The 14,190-nt window shown below is 40.6% G+C and overlaps 1 protein-coding gene across 1 annotated transcript in view; it reads right to left on the bottom strand.

Annotated features, from left to right (window-relative positions):
* The window catches only part of marchf8 (membrane-associated ring finger (C3HC4) 8), a 115,150-nt gene that overhangs the window by 25,905 nt on the left and 75,055 nt on the right, over positions 1–14,190 (bottom strand). Inside the window, exon 3 of the mRNA XM_010777711.1 lies at positions 4,000–4,050. Within this exon, the coding sequence (XP_010776013.1) occupies positions 4,000–4,050 (51 nt within the window). The remainder of the gene's footprint in view (positions 1–3,999; positions 4,051–14,190) is intronic.

Here is a 14,190-nt window from a genome sequence, read left to right on the forward strand (position 1 = left end):
GTCTGAAGTTTGCTAGAGAGCATTTAGATGATCCAGAAGAGGATTGGGAGAATGTCATATGGTTAGATGAAACCAAATAGAAGTTTTGGTAAAAACTCAACAAGACGTGTTTGGAGGAGAAAGAATGCTGAGTTGCATCCAAAGAACACCATACCTACTGTGAAACATGGGGGTGGAAACATCATGCTTTGGGGCTGTTTTTCTGCAAAGGCAGCAGGACGACTGATCCGTGTAAAGGAAAGAATGAATGGGGCCATGTATCGTGAGATTTTGAGTGACAACCTCCTTCCATCAGTAAGGGCATTGAGGATGAAACGTGGCTGGGTCTTTCAGCATGACAATGATCCCAAACACACCGCCCGGGCAACGAAGGAGTGTGTGAAAATCTTGTGAAGACTTACAGAAAACGTTTGACCTCTGTCATTGCCAACAAAGGGTATATAACAAAGTATTTAGATGAACTTTTGTTATTGACCAAATACTTATTTTCCACCATAATTTGCAAATAAATTCTTTAAAAATCCTACAATGTGATTTCCTGGATTCTTTCCCCCCATTCTGTCTCTCATAGTTGAGGTATACCTAGGATGAAAATTACAGGCCTCTCTCATTTTTTTAAGTGGGAGAACTTGCACAATTGGTGGCTGACTAAATACTTTTTTGCCCGACTGTATATATATTATACTGGTAATATTTACATTAATTATGTGACCGTCTATGTTTCATGTAGAAATGTAATTGCTCGTTTTACTGCACTTTTAGTGTACAGTTTTACTATTATGCTGCTGTTTTTATTGTATTTCTGTAACTCTGGCAAAACAATTTCCTTCGGGATAAATAAAGTCTTATCTTATCTGTTTTTTTTTATAAATCTCCCTCCCTGTCTTTCGCGTGACAGGTTTTCCAGTGAGTTAACTTGTCCTTGAAGAGGACAAAGTTGTTAATTTGACAAAAACATCCAACAGTTCAGTGACTGTCTATATAACATAAAAGGGACCTGAAGTATCCTGCCAGGTATCAGTATAAAACTGGAGCTGCTTTGACAGCTTTCTTCTGATTTCTTCTGATGTTTGAGCTCCCATACAAAAACATCCAGACTGTAATGTGAGGCTAAGTTGGAGATGTTCCTCTCAAGCTGATGCTGTGGTTATTTATGAAGAGGGATATATTTTAAGTAGGTCAACAATTGTGGATACGAGCACATTTTTTGATTTGATCTGACACGAGCGGATGTGATTCAGCTTGAATCGGAGCCATGTGAAGCTAGGAAGGGTTTGTTGCGGTGTCCTTATTCGAGTCTGGCTGCAGCTCATGTGGAAATGAATGAAAACAAACACGTGTCATTCCAAATCATTTATTTAACGCTCATCAGCAGCGGCACGTGCATAACTTAAATGAAGTTCTTATCAGCTGTACATTTAACTAGGATGATTACAACTGCCATTATCTTTCATTATATGGAGTGTACTTGACCTACATTTTGTATTCTTTCAGCAAAGGGGATGGTTTCACTTCATTTTCATCGTGCAGAAAGCTGGGAACTGCATATATGCATCAAATAAACTTCCGTAGTCTCTTAGATTATATTCTGATTCAAGCAGCTTCCACAGAGAATGGTTTCAGGAAGGAGAAAATATATAACACATCCATAAAAATGTATTTTCTGTCAATAGTTTCAAGAGGACTTTTTCTATTTCCCATAGGTTTTCAAAACATGTCTCGGGTTTCAAAGCTTGTAACCTTTTCCATCAAAAGTGACTGATGTTAAACTGACATTCTTCTACCGCTGAGATTTCTGGCAGACTTGTGCGTCCAGAGAACAATTAATACAGATTTAAAACCAGCCAATAATTTGTGTTTCCTTTTAGGAGTGAGCAGGAAACACCAGGTGGCAGGCAGATTGCTGGTTATTAATTAAAAACTGTCAAACTTAAGAGCCTTTTTCATACTTTATGTCTCTCACTCCATGACACACACATTTGTCAGAAAATGGCACTCCATGAGGAACATTCAATGCACAGAAACCAACTAATTAAATCCAACCCTCCATTTACGCATGAGAATGCCTGGCACTATCATTTTGGGCAATATTGTGTGTGAGGAAAGCAAAGAAAAACGTACCGACTTCTATGACTCTAGACTTTACATTTAGTTGTGTTGTTCAAATTAGACTGAATGTTTGAAATACCAAGTTTTTTTCAAGCGATATTGAGAGCTGATCTGTTTCAGCTCCATTCAAATACCAAACTTACACTTTCCTGTCACAGCAGCTCCAGACTGACACTGCTGTCTCAATAAATGCCAAGCTTAAGCATTTTGGAAACCATTAAGTGAAAAGTTTGACATTTGGGGAAACACACCTTTTTGTTTTCTTGCAGAGAGGTTGAGGCCACTCTCAAATCGGTCCGACAAATATAAACTCAGCCAGCCCGGCTCAGTCCAAAGGTTGCAAAATCTGAACCCAAACACCTCTAAAGCTCACTAATTAACATGTTGAATCCATGGTTGAATCTTGTATCTGAAGAAAAAAAAATCTATATATATTTGCCATTTTGTCAGCTAACAAAGGTCATGTATTTAGAGCTGATAACTAGATTTAGTTTTATCGCACAACTACATCACATGATTACAAGTTTATCATCTCATTCTTTTGTATTGTAATTAAATACTACATTTGTCCATTGTAAATATTTTAAATTTGAAGTTGGTTCAGCTTTGACAGAGGTTTTACTTTTAAGGATTAAAACAGTGGTAAGATAAGATAAAAATACTTTCCATTAAATAATAATCCTTTATTGATGCCCATTATGGTCTTGCAGAAACACAAGGAGGTACAGATATATAGAGAAAAGTAAGAAAAATAGATATAATAATTGAGTCTATTTAAGTCTATAAAAGGAAATATAAGGAAAAATACACTGTACAAGAGTATTTCAACTCAGTGGTGTAGAAATGGTAGAAAATGTAGAACATCTTTGATATTTGATTTCGATATACTTTATTAATCCCCGTGGGGAAATTGTTTATCTGCATTTGACCCATCCTAGTGTTAGGAACAGTGTGCTGCCATTTTGAACGGCGCCCGGGGAGCAGTGTGGGAACGGTGCCTTGCTCAGGGACACCTCGGTAGCACTTGGTCTTGCCGGGACTTGAACTGGTGACCTTCCAGTTGCCAAGCCAAGTCCCTATCGACTTCGCCACCACCGACCCACATATCCAGACATGACAGATCAACAAAGAGATTCCACATTTACTTGCCTTAAAGTGTTGTGTCATGATTCTGTGTATTACATATGAAATTAATCAGTGTAGGTATTAAAGTATTTTATGCAACCACATCTAGTACCTGCTATCAAATTGAACAAAAGTCAATTGTAAGTTTATTCCAGTGGTTTCTGTAATAGTATAGTATGTACAGTAGCTACACATTATTCACTCTAGACTGGGAGTTACACATAAGGCAACAGCATTTTAAAGTTTGAATATAGGGTTTATATTTGTCACTCAGGTGCATGAATTTCCATTTCCCTAATGTTTGAAGAGTGACCGGCGTGTGGATCAAACATCGTTGCAGGAGCGGTCCCATGGGAATGATCTGACCCTGACATCTATTAGCACAAGTACAGGGTTTATCCGATTAGAGGCTCAGGAGAACAGGGATTGAAACCCTGGAGTGAGAGTCAAAGCAGAGTGTATATTTTCCCGAGGGAGCAGGGAAGAGGTGAGTGAGGAAAGAGAGGGTGAAATAGAGAAAGACAGGAGCCACAGAGAGAGAGACTTCCTGTCTGACAGAGAGCCACAGGGAGCGGAGGTGTGAAGCCGCGTCTGCTCTCTGAAGGATGGTCAGCGGGACCCCACTGATTGGGATGATGTGATTCAGGAGAGGCAGGTTATCTCTCTCTCTGTTTCTCCTGTCAATCTCCACCTTTCTCCACAGCACACCTCCGTCTACCTGTCTTTCTGTTCTCTTGTATTTCTTTTTGTGTGTGATTTTCTCACCTTTGATATATTGCTGGACCGGCTCGCAGAATGCCCCAGGGGCTTCTCATTCTGTAAAAGAGAGAAGAAGAAAGACAGCTCAAGTGGGTGCTAAAACCTCATGCAGGAACAGAACAAAATGCTCATAAATCCACAAATGCATTCTGCACAGTCAGAACTGACATTCGCCATATTAACTGCATCACACTGTAATGAATGGTGCTGTGTTTGAGCATTGAAACCAAACATACATCAACAGTCTGTTACAGCAACAACTAATATGCTCACCATTACAATGCCATAATCATTGTAACATTTGCTGGTTAGCACTAAACACAGTACAGCTGAGGCTGGATTAGTTTTGAAGATATTTGGTCATAAACCAAAATTGAATTTTGATCAGGGCATTACGAAAAGGGAAGGGCAAAATAAATGTATTACAATTCATCCTGAGGGACAAATTCATGTCTGCACCAAATTGTTCGCAAATGCATCTATTTGAGATTCAGGTATTTGACTTAATTAGAGAAATGTTGTCCTGCTGGGCATTACCGAGAGTCAAGGGATCACCAATGTCAGTAGGATTTGTCCTCTTGGCAACGAATGAATGTCTGCACAACATTGCATGACAATCGATTTTTATGGACGTGGAGAAATTCCAGTCTGGAACAAAGTGGTACATCGACCAACAGACCTACATTGTCCCACGAGTCAATCAATAACAATCATGCCGATTTTAGGAACAGTGCAAAAACGATGGTGAAGATATGATAAAGTGAATGCAGAAATGTTTTGACCACAGCGGGAATAGGAAGGACTGATTCATGTTTTTACTCCTTACAAGCAAAGCTTCATTTCTCAGCAGCTGAGCTTGAGCTGTTTGGCATCTTAATTTGATAAATCAAGTTTCTCTGGCGTGAGACGAAAGGAGGACAAGCCGATTACATAAAACATCCGTCCAAACTACAAATCAACCGGTGTCACAATATTTGTATCATTACCCAGGGACTGTAACAGGCCAATGCTGTCAGTACAGTCAAGTTTTATACAAGGGCTTTAATGATCTCCGATTCCCACTCAGTGTTCAGGGCCTGTATCAGAGACTCAGATAAACAGCCATCGGGGCGCTGTTCTGCATTTAGTTAGTATTGAAGCCTTAAGTAGTTTCTTAATGAATAATCAATCATAGTTACATAATGCTAAGTTCACATCGGCTGTGGTGCCTTGAACATAAAATGTCAATAAAAGGGAAATCAGCTCTGCTTATACCATCTAGACTAGACTGTAAACGAATAGTGGAAGTAGATTAAACGTGGCAAACATTTGATTTGAGCTCATTGGAATGTATTTAAGAATATGCACCATGTAAGCACAGGAGAAATAGCTTAAGGTGATATTGAAAACACCATCAATCTTCTTCTTAAAGACAATTTTCTACTGTTATGTAGTCCTTATCCAAGCAATGTTGTTAGTAGAGATACTGTAAGCCTTCAGTGTGGCTGATAAAAACAAGTTGATTATTATTGAATTTATATTCTTCTACACTAGCAACCCATTTGTTGGTGTTGGGAACTCAATTAAAAGCTTTTGCAGCCTACATCGAGGGCCAGTTGGTAATCCAGCTTTCAGAGGAGGACACCAGCAGAGACACATGAAGAGTTGAATACTGTCACCGCGAGAAGCAGCAGCTTGTGTGTTACCTCTGCACCCCTTTTCCAAAAAGGAAGCACAATAACCTTTCCTCTATAATCATCTGAACCACACACACACACACACACACACACACACACACACACACACACACACACACACACACACACACACACACACACACACACACACACACACACACACACACACGACACACACACACACACACACACACACACACACACACACACACACACACACACACTTTAATTACTTTACTCATGTATTGAGTTTGTGAACCAATTCTCTCCATCACTCTCTCTCTCTCTTCTCCCTGCTCCCCTTCATCTCTGTCCATATTTTTAAACACAAGATCTACACACACACACAAACCCACACACAGATACATGCTTGTAAAAAGATAATTTGTATATAGTCTCTGAGATATACTATTGGTGTTTGGAGAACACAACGTGCCAGCACCCGCATCCAAACAGACAATTTATTGACATTAACACGACTGTCATTACCTCTATAGTATTATTGGAGAGGCTATGAATTTGTGGTCAGAGCAGAGAGTGCAATTAAACACGCATGACACCTCTCTTATATCTTAATTTAATTATCCTACAGTCAACATATCACAGAGCAATAATAAAAGTGTCCATTATCTGATGAGGCAAAGAGCTGACATTTAGAAATCTCAGAAAAACATATTTACGAAATGTCCTGTCACATTGATAAACTAAAATGTCAACTGTGAGCATGTGGCCATCATCTTAAATCAACTATCTTCTGCTTTAATCTGCCAATCTCCTGTAAAATTAACTTTCTGCCTGATGCAGGGACACAGGAAGTACAGGAATAAGACCAGAAAAAGCTTTCAAAAGAACAATGCTTTCAGTTCTGCAAATATAACTCCCCTAGTGTACTAGTTGATAAAAGTGAAGCAGTTCTGCTACCCCTCACTGTCATTTCTTCTTCACTGTCCTCAATACAATGTCACAACACAATAAGTAGAGCTCTCAATGGGTGCAATTTGTGCAGCAAATCAATAGTCAGATTGTCAGGGGATGATAATTCAGGGTTGTGAGTGTTTTCCTTCCTTCAGATGACAGAGGGGGATAAAAGATCCTCACCTAGTCCTTTCTCCTTGTCCAAAAAATGGAGTAACAAGCAGATGTGCCGAGGGTTTCTGCAAAATAAACAGGCCACAAGTGGACCAATGTTTTCCTTTCATGGGCAGCAGTGATTGAAGCAGAGAGGCCACAGATGGATCACAAAAGATGAAAAAAGTATCATTTGTATGCGGGTTCTCTTTATTTCTAACCTAATTTCTCTGAAAATGCTTTCAACTGTTACCTGTGCAAGATCTGTCACCTTCACTGCTACCATGACTGAAACTACAAAGCGCCTTATTCTCTGGGCTCATGCATAATTCTGATAAGGAAGGTTCAGGTTTCACACATCACTGTGTCCATCTTTCTCCACCTCCTCTGTGGGTCTGTAGCCTTTGATAGCACAACTTTCAGCCTGGACTCTGAAGACTCCAGGCTTGTAAGAAAACGAAGCTCTGGAGAGAACGACAGAAGAGGAGAGGTCAGATTCAGAGGCTTTGCTGCGTCCCTCAGGGCTCTGTACTCGGCCCACAGGGAGTAGGGCTCAGCTCACTTTTATGAATCTTAAAAGATAAAACCTTTTTGAGGAGACACATTTCAAAGAAGCAGGATTAAATTCACAAAGTTGTTATCACCATTCAAACTTTTTCACCATCTGAGCAGCCTGTGATGAACCGTCACAGATTGGGCAGATGCTTCTTATGGGGTGAATGACCGGGCTACAGCTCAGTTGTTTCCAGCTTCTTGAACGTTAAGTCTTGGTGGTTTTCCCTTGTTTTATACCACTGTTAACTGATTATATATTTGGGTTTGGGACTTTTAGTCAGACACAATATTTAAAGATATCACCTTAATCTCTTAAAAATTGTAATATTATTTCAAAATAAATTCACACAACCACAATTTATCATAAGAAAATAGAGCTTGAAAATATTGAAATTGTATTTATTATTTCCCGCAGCCCAATATGATATATCTTAAAAGCCTGTTTAGTCTGACCAGCAGTCCTTATTAAAGTATGCTCAATGTACGATCATATATGATAAAAACAAAAGCATAAAATGCTCACATTAAACAAACTGAACAACAGAATGTTTGGCAAGTGATTAAATAAAATGTCATGTCTATCGATTAACAGCTGCAACTCCTTATAATGTTAATCTGATTGTAAAACACTCAATTACATCACAAAGCATTTAAATGCACATGGTGTATTTAAGCAAAACATTTGTATTCAAATACTATTGCATGACTGATTGTGAAGAGTTAAAGTGGAAAGTTACATAAACCAGCCAAAGGCAAATGTCTCCTATTTTGTTGAAAAACATTTCTGCACTTTTTCACAGCAGTGTCTCGCCAAAGGCAGAGCGTAAAGATTTGAGTTTATTCATGTTTCAGGGTCAAAACCAACCTGAGACCTAACATCAGCGAGGCTTACTGCACCATCTGCACTCGACTTTACAACAGATTCAGTCCCAACACAGACATGACATGTGATTCTCAATGTACTGTCAGGCTTCAACTTGCCCTTTGTTCCATCAGGAGATTGAGACATTTTAAAATCAACAGATAGATCTTCAAAAAGGGAAAATCCACTAATGTATACTTATTATACTTATTATTATTATTGTATACTGCTTATGCATTACATGTTAGCGTGCATGCGTAGCTATGAAATGTGTTTAATGCCTCTTTTTTTGCCTCACTGACTTCATCTATTTTGACTTATCTTTACCTCCTGGGGTATTTTTAAACATCCCTCAGAGGACTTGCCTGGACTTGCAGGGACATCTGCTCTCCTGCGGAGAGAGTGATAGTGACTGAGCCACGCGTAGTAACAGTTATGTAACAAGAGTTTGTTTTCCAGCTGTGAATAAGCAGAACCAGTGCTCCTTTACAACAGCCCTTAAGCTGCAGTGCAGTGTAATAATCAACCATCAGATACCCTCATTGCCAGCAAAATGTAGAAGCCAACATTTATGTTGCCTGGGACACAAATATAAAAATATAATACTGCAAAACAATTCAAGCTTAGAAAAGAAAGAGCATCAACATTCCTCAAGTCACTTTAGAAACATCATTAACTTCAGCTTTCTCTGTCTCAGTGCAAATCATTCCACTAGCGAATAAAAGACCACCTGTTTTCAGAGGTTAATGGAAATAAAACAATGCTTTTGGACTGATAATTGGCGGGATGTGTTAAATCTATTTCAGTCAGGAGGCAGGAAATTGATTCTTGTTGATGAAGGACATTTGAACAGTCTTGGAAACATGACCTCCAATATTCAACAATGCAGAGTTTATCTCTAATGAAGTATAACATCTAGTTACGGAGATGGACTTTCATGCAATAAACAACTCCTTGCCGTGCGTCCCAAACTGTGACAGAGAAGACCAGAGGGGGCCAGATAACTCACTTCATCATTCCCTGGTACAAATAGCTGACATCGCAACAACACTAAGAGGGAGTGACAGAGATTGTTGGAAAGAGATGGAAGAAGAGACATAAAGGAGGAGACAGAAGCCAGATGAATGATAGCCATCAGACAGTGGTAATAAGGTGACTGTCAAATAAATTGAATCAGTGAAATTAATGGACGTACGTCTGCGTGCAAGTGGGTCTCTCTTTTCTTTCTTTCTCAGTCATTTTATTACAATTCTAAGTGAATTCTGCAAGCTGCTTGACTCTTCATTCAACAGAAGCGGTTTAATTTCAAAATAGTCACAGTTCAGTGACCAGCAGCTCACCTACAACTCCGTCATCGATAGCTGAAAACAACAAATCTTTCCTTATGCATGCTGCTACGATAAAAGTTAGATCACATGTAATATGTTATGTGTTGTGGTAGTATTTAAAAAAGGTAAATATACCATAAACAATTCAAGAAGCAGTCCAACAGTGTAATACACCTTAAAAAAATAAAATGTCATTCCATTGGTTGGTGAATCCTTTCCTAACTAAACTATATCATTGTTTTAGGTGGATCATCCTCAAAAAAAGGAAGTTTAAGGGTTAAAGCATCTACATAAAGATGAATGAAATCCAAACATAAAAATAATATTTAAAAAAAGTTACAGATAAACTTTCTAATTCAAACCAATAATTCACCATGCTTTTAAAAACCTTTTAGAGACACCTTTCCACTGGTGAGGGATATGTGCTTTCTGACAGTGTGAAGTAGATAGAAGCTTTGAAAAGGTGAAATTAATGTCAGTATTCTGTGTAGTCTGACAGAAAAACACAAACCCACGCATCGATGGACTCATGGATTCTGAATTCAAGTTGTCAATGTCACTCTTAAAGTAGCGACATGATACAAATGGATCTTAAAATGACTTCAGCAGAAACAACAGCACACTAAAGTGCCGGCAACCAGGACCACTTTGTTTTCAGTTCACAACGAAGCTAGAGATAAACACACATTAGACTGACAGGTGAGAGAGTAAAGCTTGTAGATCAGCAGCTTTAACAGAGATTTGTAGCAGACTGCACAAGGCAGTGTTTACATCTGAATAGTTTTTCCTGAAATAAATGGCATAAGCATGCCATGATCTGCTTAGGGCTGACCCTTCTGCCAAATGCAGATTTAAAAATGAGGCCATCCTTTTAAAATGCACACGTTGCTGCAGACGACACATATTTTCTTTCACAGACAGAGATAACATATTCCTCCAGATAGTCTCTGCATCTCAGAGAAATCTCTCTCAAATCACATGCATCAAAAACCAGTGATATCAAGTAGGCCACATAAACCACTCTTAATCTAAAAATACCACTGACAGTGTCATGTACAAAAATGCAACACAAATCTTGAGTCAACATGGCACTGCCTATCTCCTCCCTCACTGACTAAAGTGCCATCAGGAAAGGAATTTGGCTTTGTGTGGTTTCCTATCTCCTGTCGATGTCCAGCAGCCATTCCAGGAGGAGGACAGGATCAATCAGAAATAAGGTAACAACCATCAACAAAGAGCTAAACTGACCACTAACTAGAGTGCTAACCAAACCAGTTAACTGCTATATAGAGATGTCAGTTTAGAGAGTTTAGTTCGCAACAAAGATATTGTCTCACCTGGCATTCTGTTTGAGGGTATATTCATACTACCCGAGGGCATTATCTCAGCACAACTCAAGCCTTGCTGTGTCCGCCTGTGGTATCTCGGTGTGTGTTTCTGTGTGCATTATAAAACCAAATCTAACTGAGATAGCACGTAAAGTGAGACTGCAGGCCAAACACATCCGTTTTTGCACACAGCATTCGTGTGAGAAAGAGCATGTTTGTCCGACGGCTCCTGGGCAGAATAAAACCATGAGAGCTTGTGGTTTTCCCTCATCTTCCTCTTCCTGTATCTTCCCTCATCTTTCCTCATCTCGGGCATAATTACATCAGTGAGTCTAAACGGGATATGTAAGAGGAGAGACTGTGACCATTATATCCAGTGCAGGACCGTGGCTTTATGGCAGTATTGTAGATGTATTACCAGAGTGTTATCCAACAATAATGAACACTGAAGTAAGAAACAGAACATGAAGGCAAAGGGAAACACGATGGACAGAAACTGTAGGGTGGGATTCCTTCATTAAGTGAGCAAGAGATCCAAAGAGGTGCGGAAGTTATTTTTGTGACTCCGCTGTGAGGCCACATTTCCTCATTAGCTACACTTGGGGTCAGGCTCTTCCCCATGACCTAAGTCATTATTTATTGCTTGCGTGGAAAAAAAGCAAGCTACACATAATTAGTTGCGCAGAGTGCCTGCTAATTAGCTCCATTATTAGTGTGTGAACCCTTAGTCCCCTTGTGAAATAATCCTTCAATAATGCGGTGGCAGAAACAAAGAAACACTTTCAAGTGCCTTATAGGTGCCTCGACAAAGATAGGAATGGAACGATTGAATTATTGACCAAGACTAGTATTAAATGACGGGTAGAAAAACCCCAATTCAATGAAACTTCAGTTGAGAAGAGACTCGCAGACTCCTTAGCCAACTTTAAAACTAGGAGTCCATAACAGCTTGAGGCCTGATCCCACTAAACAGCTTCTTTATACCTAGCAGCAGCTGCTTAGAGAAGCATTAGCTCTGTCGCCCGCTGGGAATATGAACACCCTATCTGAAGAAACACTTGAAACAAGTTGCTCTTTTAAAAAGAATTATTCAGCACCAGCGTTCTGAATATTAACTGCATGAGTTTTCGGCACGGTCGGATGTTAAAAATGGTCCTCAAGGGTTTTAAAAAGAGCTCTTTCAGAGAAAAACAACACGACGAAGAGAGAAACAACAGTGTTAACGGAGATGCTGGGGGCATGTTGCAGAATACCTCAATTGTGAGTGAAAACGTCAGTGCTGAGCGAAAACACCACTATATAGCACAAACTCCTGTGTGCATGATGCACTCTTACTTTCTCTCCTCTACTGTCCAGCCTCATCTCATTCCGTCTTCCCTCTTCTTCCTCCTCCCCTCTCCAACAGGTTTTCTAAGCTCTGCCATGACATGTGACTGCATTAATCTCGCCCTCCCTCCCCCGCAGCTGCAGATTTGACATAAAGCTCAGTGATTTGGTGCATCAGTCGATGATGTGATATGCTAAGCTGTGGTTCGAGAGTGGGGAATATACGTACATCAGGTCAGTTTCTGTGAACATCCATAAGCTAACAATCGCTCTGCACAGGGAAGACTTTTCCCTTCCACACCATAAGTAGAGTTGGTTGCAAAAATACAAAAACTCAGACAGAGCAGAAAGGTTAGTGGGTTCATGTGGGCTGATTCTGACCAGATATGGTATTTTTACAAAGTCCTGTACTTAAGTAACCAATCGCAAAACACTGTGACAGCACACAGCCAGCCTGAAGACATTATTGCACAAAACAGTGATTATTCTAAAAAAGGAAAGTAAAGTCGATATAACAAAGCTCATGGGGCGTTCGGGTTCATGAGTCACATACTGTATTTCTGTACACCCCCACTCATCCAGGACAAAGGGCGGAAGCACAGGAGAAAGTGGGTCAACCTTTCACACTGAAGGGGTGACAGATGCTCCTCTGAACCGCACAAACAAACATGAACAGTACCGTCATGCATGCACGCCCAGGCACCGACTGCTCAGAACCACAGTCCCTGATGAATAGAGCTGAATACATGAAAACACTTGCATTCAAACACATTCATGCAGACATTACTGTGACCGGATGGACAGATGGACCAATGCTGACTGTCTCTGCTCTCCATGTATCCCCTACTCTGTCACACGCATACTAACACAAATAGACAAAACAACACAGTCCTGGAAACTCTATTATTTCTCTGCTACTGCAGCACAAGCACTCTGCCATCACCAGGGAGACAGAAGGCCTCACCATAACAACCACTGAAAGGAAGCTCGATGAGCCCCTTTCCATTCAATACCACCGTCTGTTCTTCAAACACACCATACATATGATCGCCTATGCACCTAGATATGTTATGTAAAGCTGCATTTTTATAGACAGAATGTAGAGCTCTACAGCCCCAGCTGTTTTAATATTCACAGCATTGACAACAGAAACAACACAAGAGACAAACATCCACAACACCATCAAGAACAAGATGTTTGTACCTGAATCTTCATTTTCCAACAGGAATTCATGTCTGGATCCTGAAGGCACCTTACTTCTCCTTCTCACAGACACACACACATACACCCACACACACCCTCACGCAGACAATGGTTCCTCAGGGAGGCTGCATGCCCCCTCTGTAAATCCTCGAGGTGAGCCGAGACGAGGAAGGAGACAGAGAGAGAGCCGAGCCTCTGCAAATACAGAAGTGGAGCTGCAGCAACAATGTCAGCCGTCGCCGTGGCGACTGCAGCTACGGCAGCGAAGACAAAGACAGGCAGAGGAAGAGATTGGGAGAGAGATGGCAGAGGGAGGGAGAACAAGCGGCTGCCCTACATTTTCCTCTCACACACACACAGAGCTGCTGCTACTTGTCCAGGCTTGTTCTCCCTCTCACACACACACATACACACAGAAATACACACAGAGTCAATCTGGTACTGTAATCCCATTGGCCGAGCAACCACTTCCTCCAGCTGATCTTGATGAGAGGTGGGGGAGGGGCAAACTGTGTTGAATTATTCATGAGAGGGAGGTGGTGTCCTTTAAATAGACTCCCTCTGCTCTGCACACCGGGCTTAACCTTAAATAACCCTCTTCTAACCCGACTTAAGCCTGTCCTGCAGCTACAACACATTACCATGGTAACACTCACACAAGCAGCCTCCTCCCTTCGAATCTCTGAATGTTTTAAGACAAAGAGTCAGCATCCAGACCTCATATAAACCACTGTCAATGACCACCAATCAGAGAGCCCGTAACTGACTTCTCCACCAATCCCCAGCTGGCACAGAGGGATGAGAGGTGGAGCAGAGGGTATCTCATTACCCACATCCTCACAGCTGTATTC

This window comes from Notothenia coriiceps, unplaced genomic scaffold (genome assembly GCF_000735185.1).
Source record: "Notothenia coriiceps isolate Sejong01 unplaced genomic scaffold, NC01 NC01_scaffold00000339, whole genome shotgun sequence".
Classification (NCBI taxonomy): domain Eukaryota; kingdom Metazoa; phylum Chordata; class Actinopteri; order Perciformes; family Nototheniidae; genus Notothenia; species Notothenia coriiceps.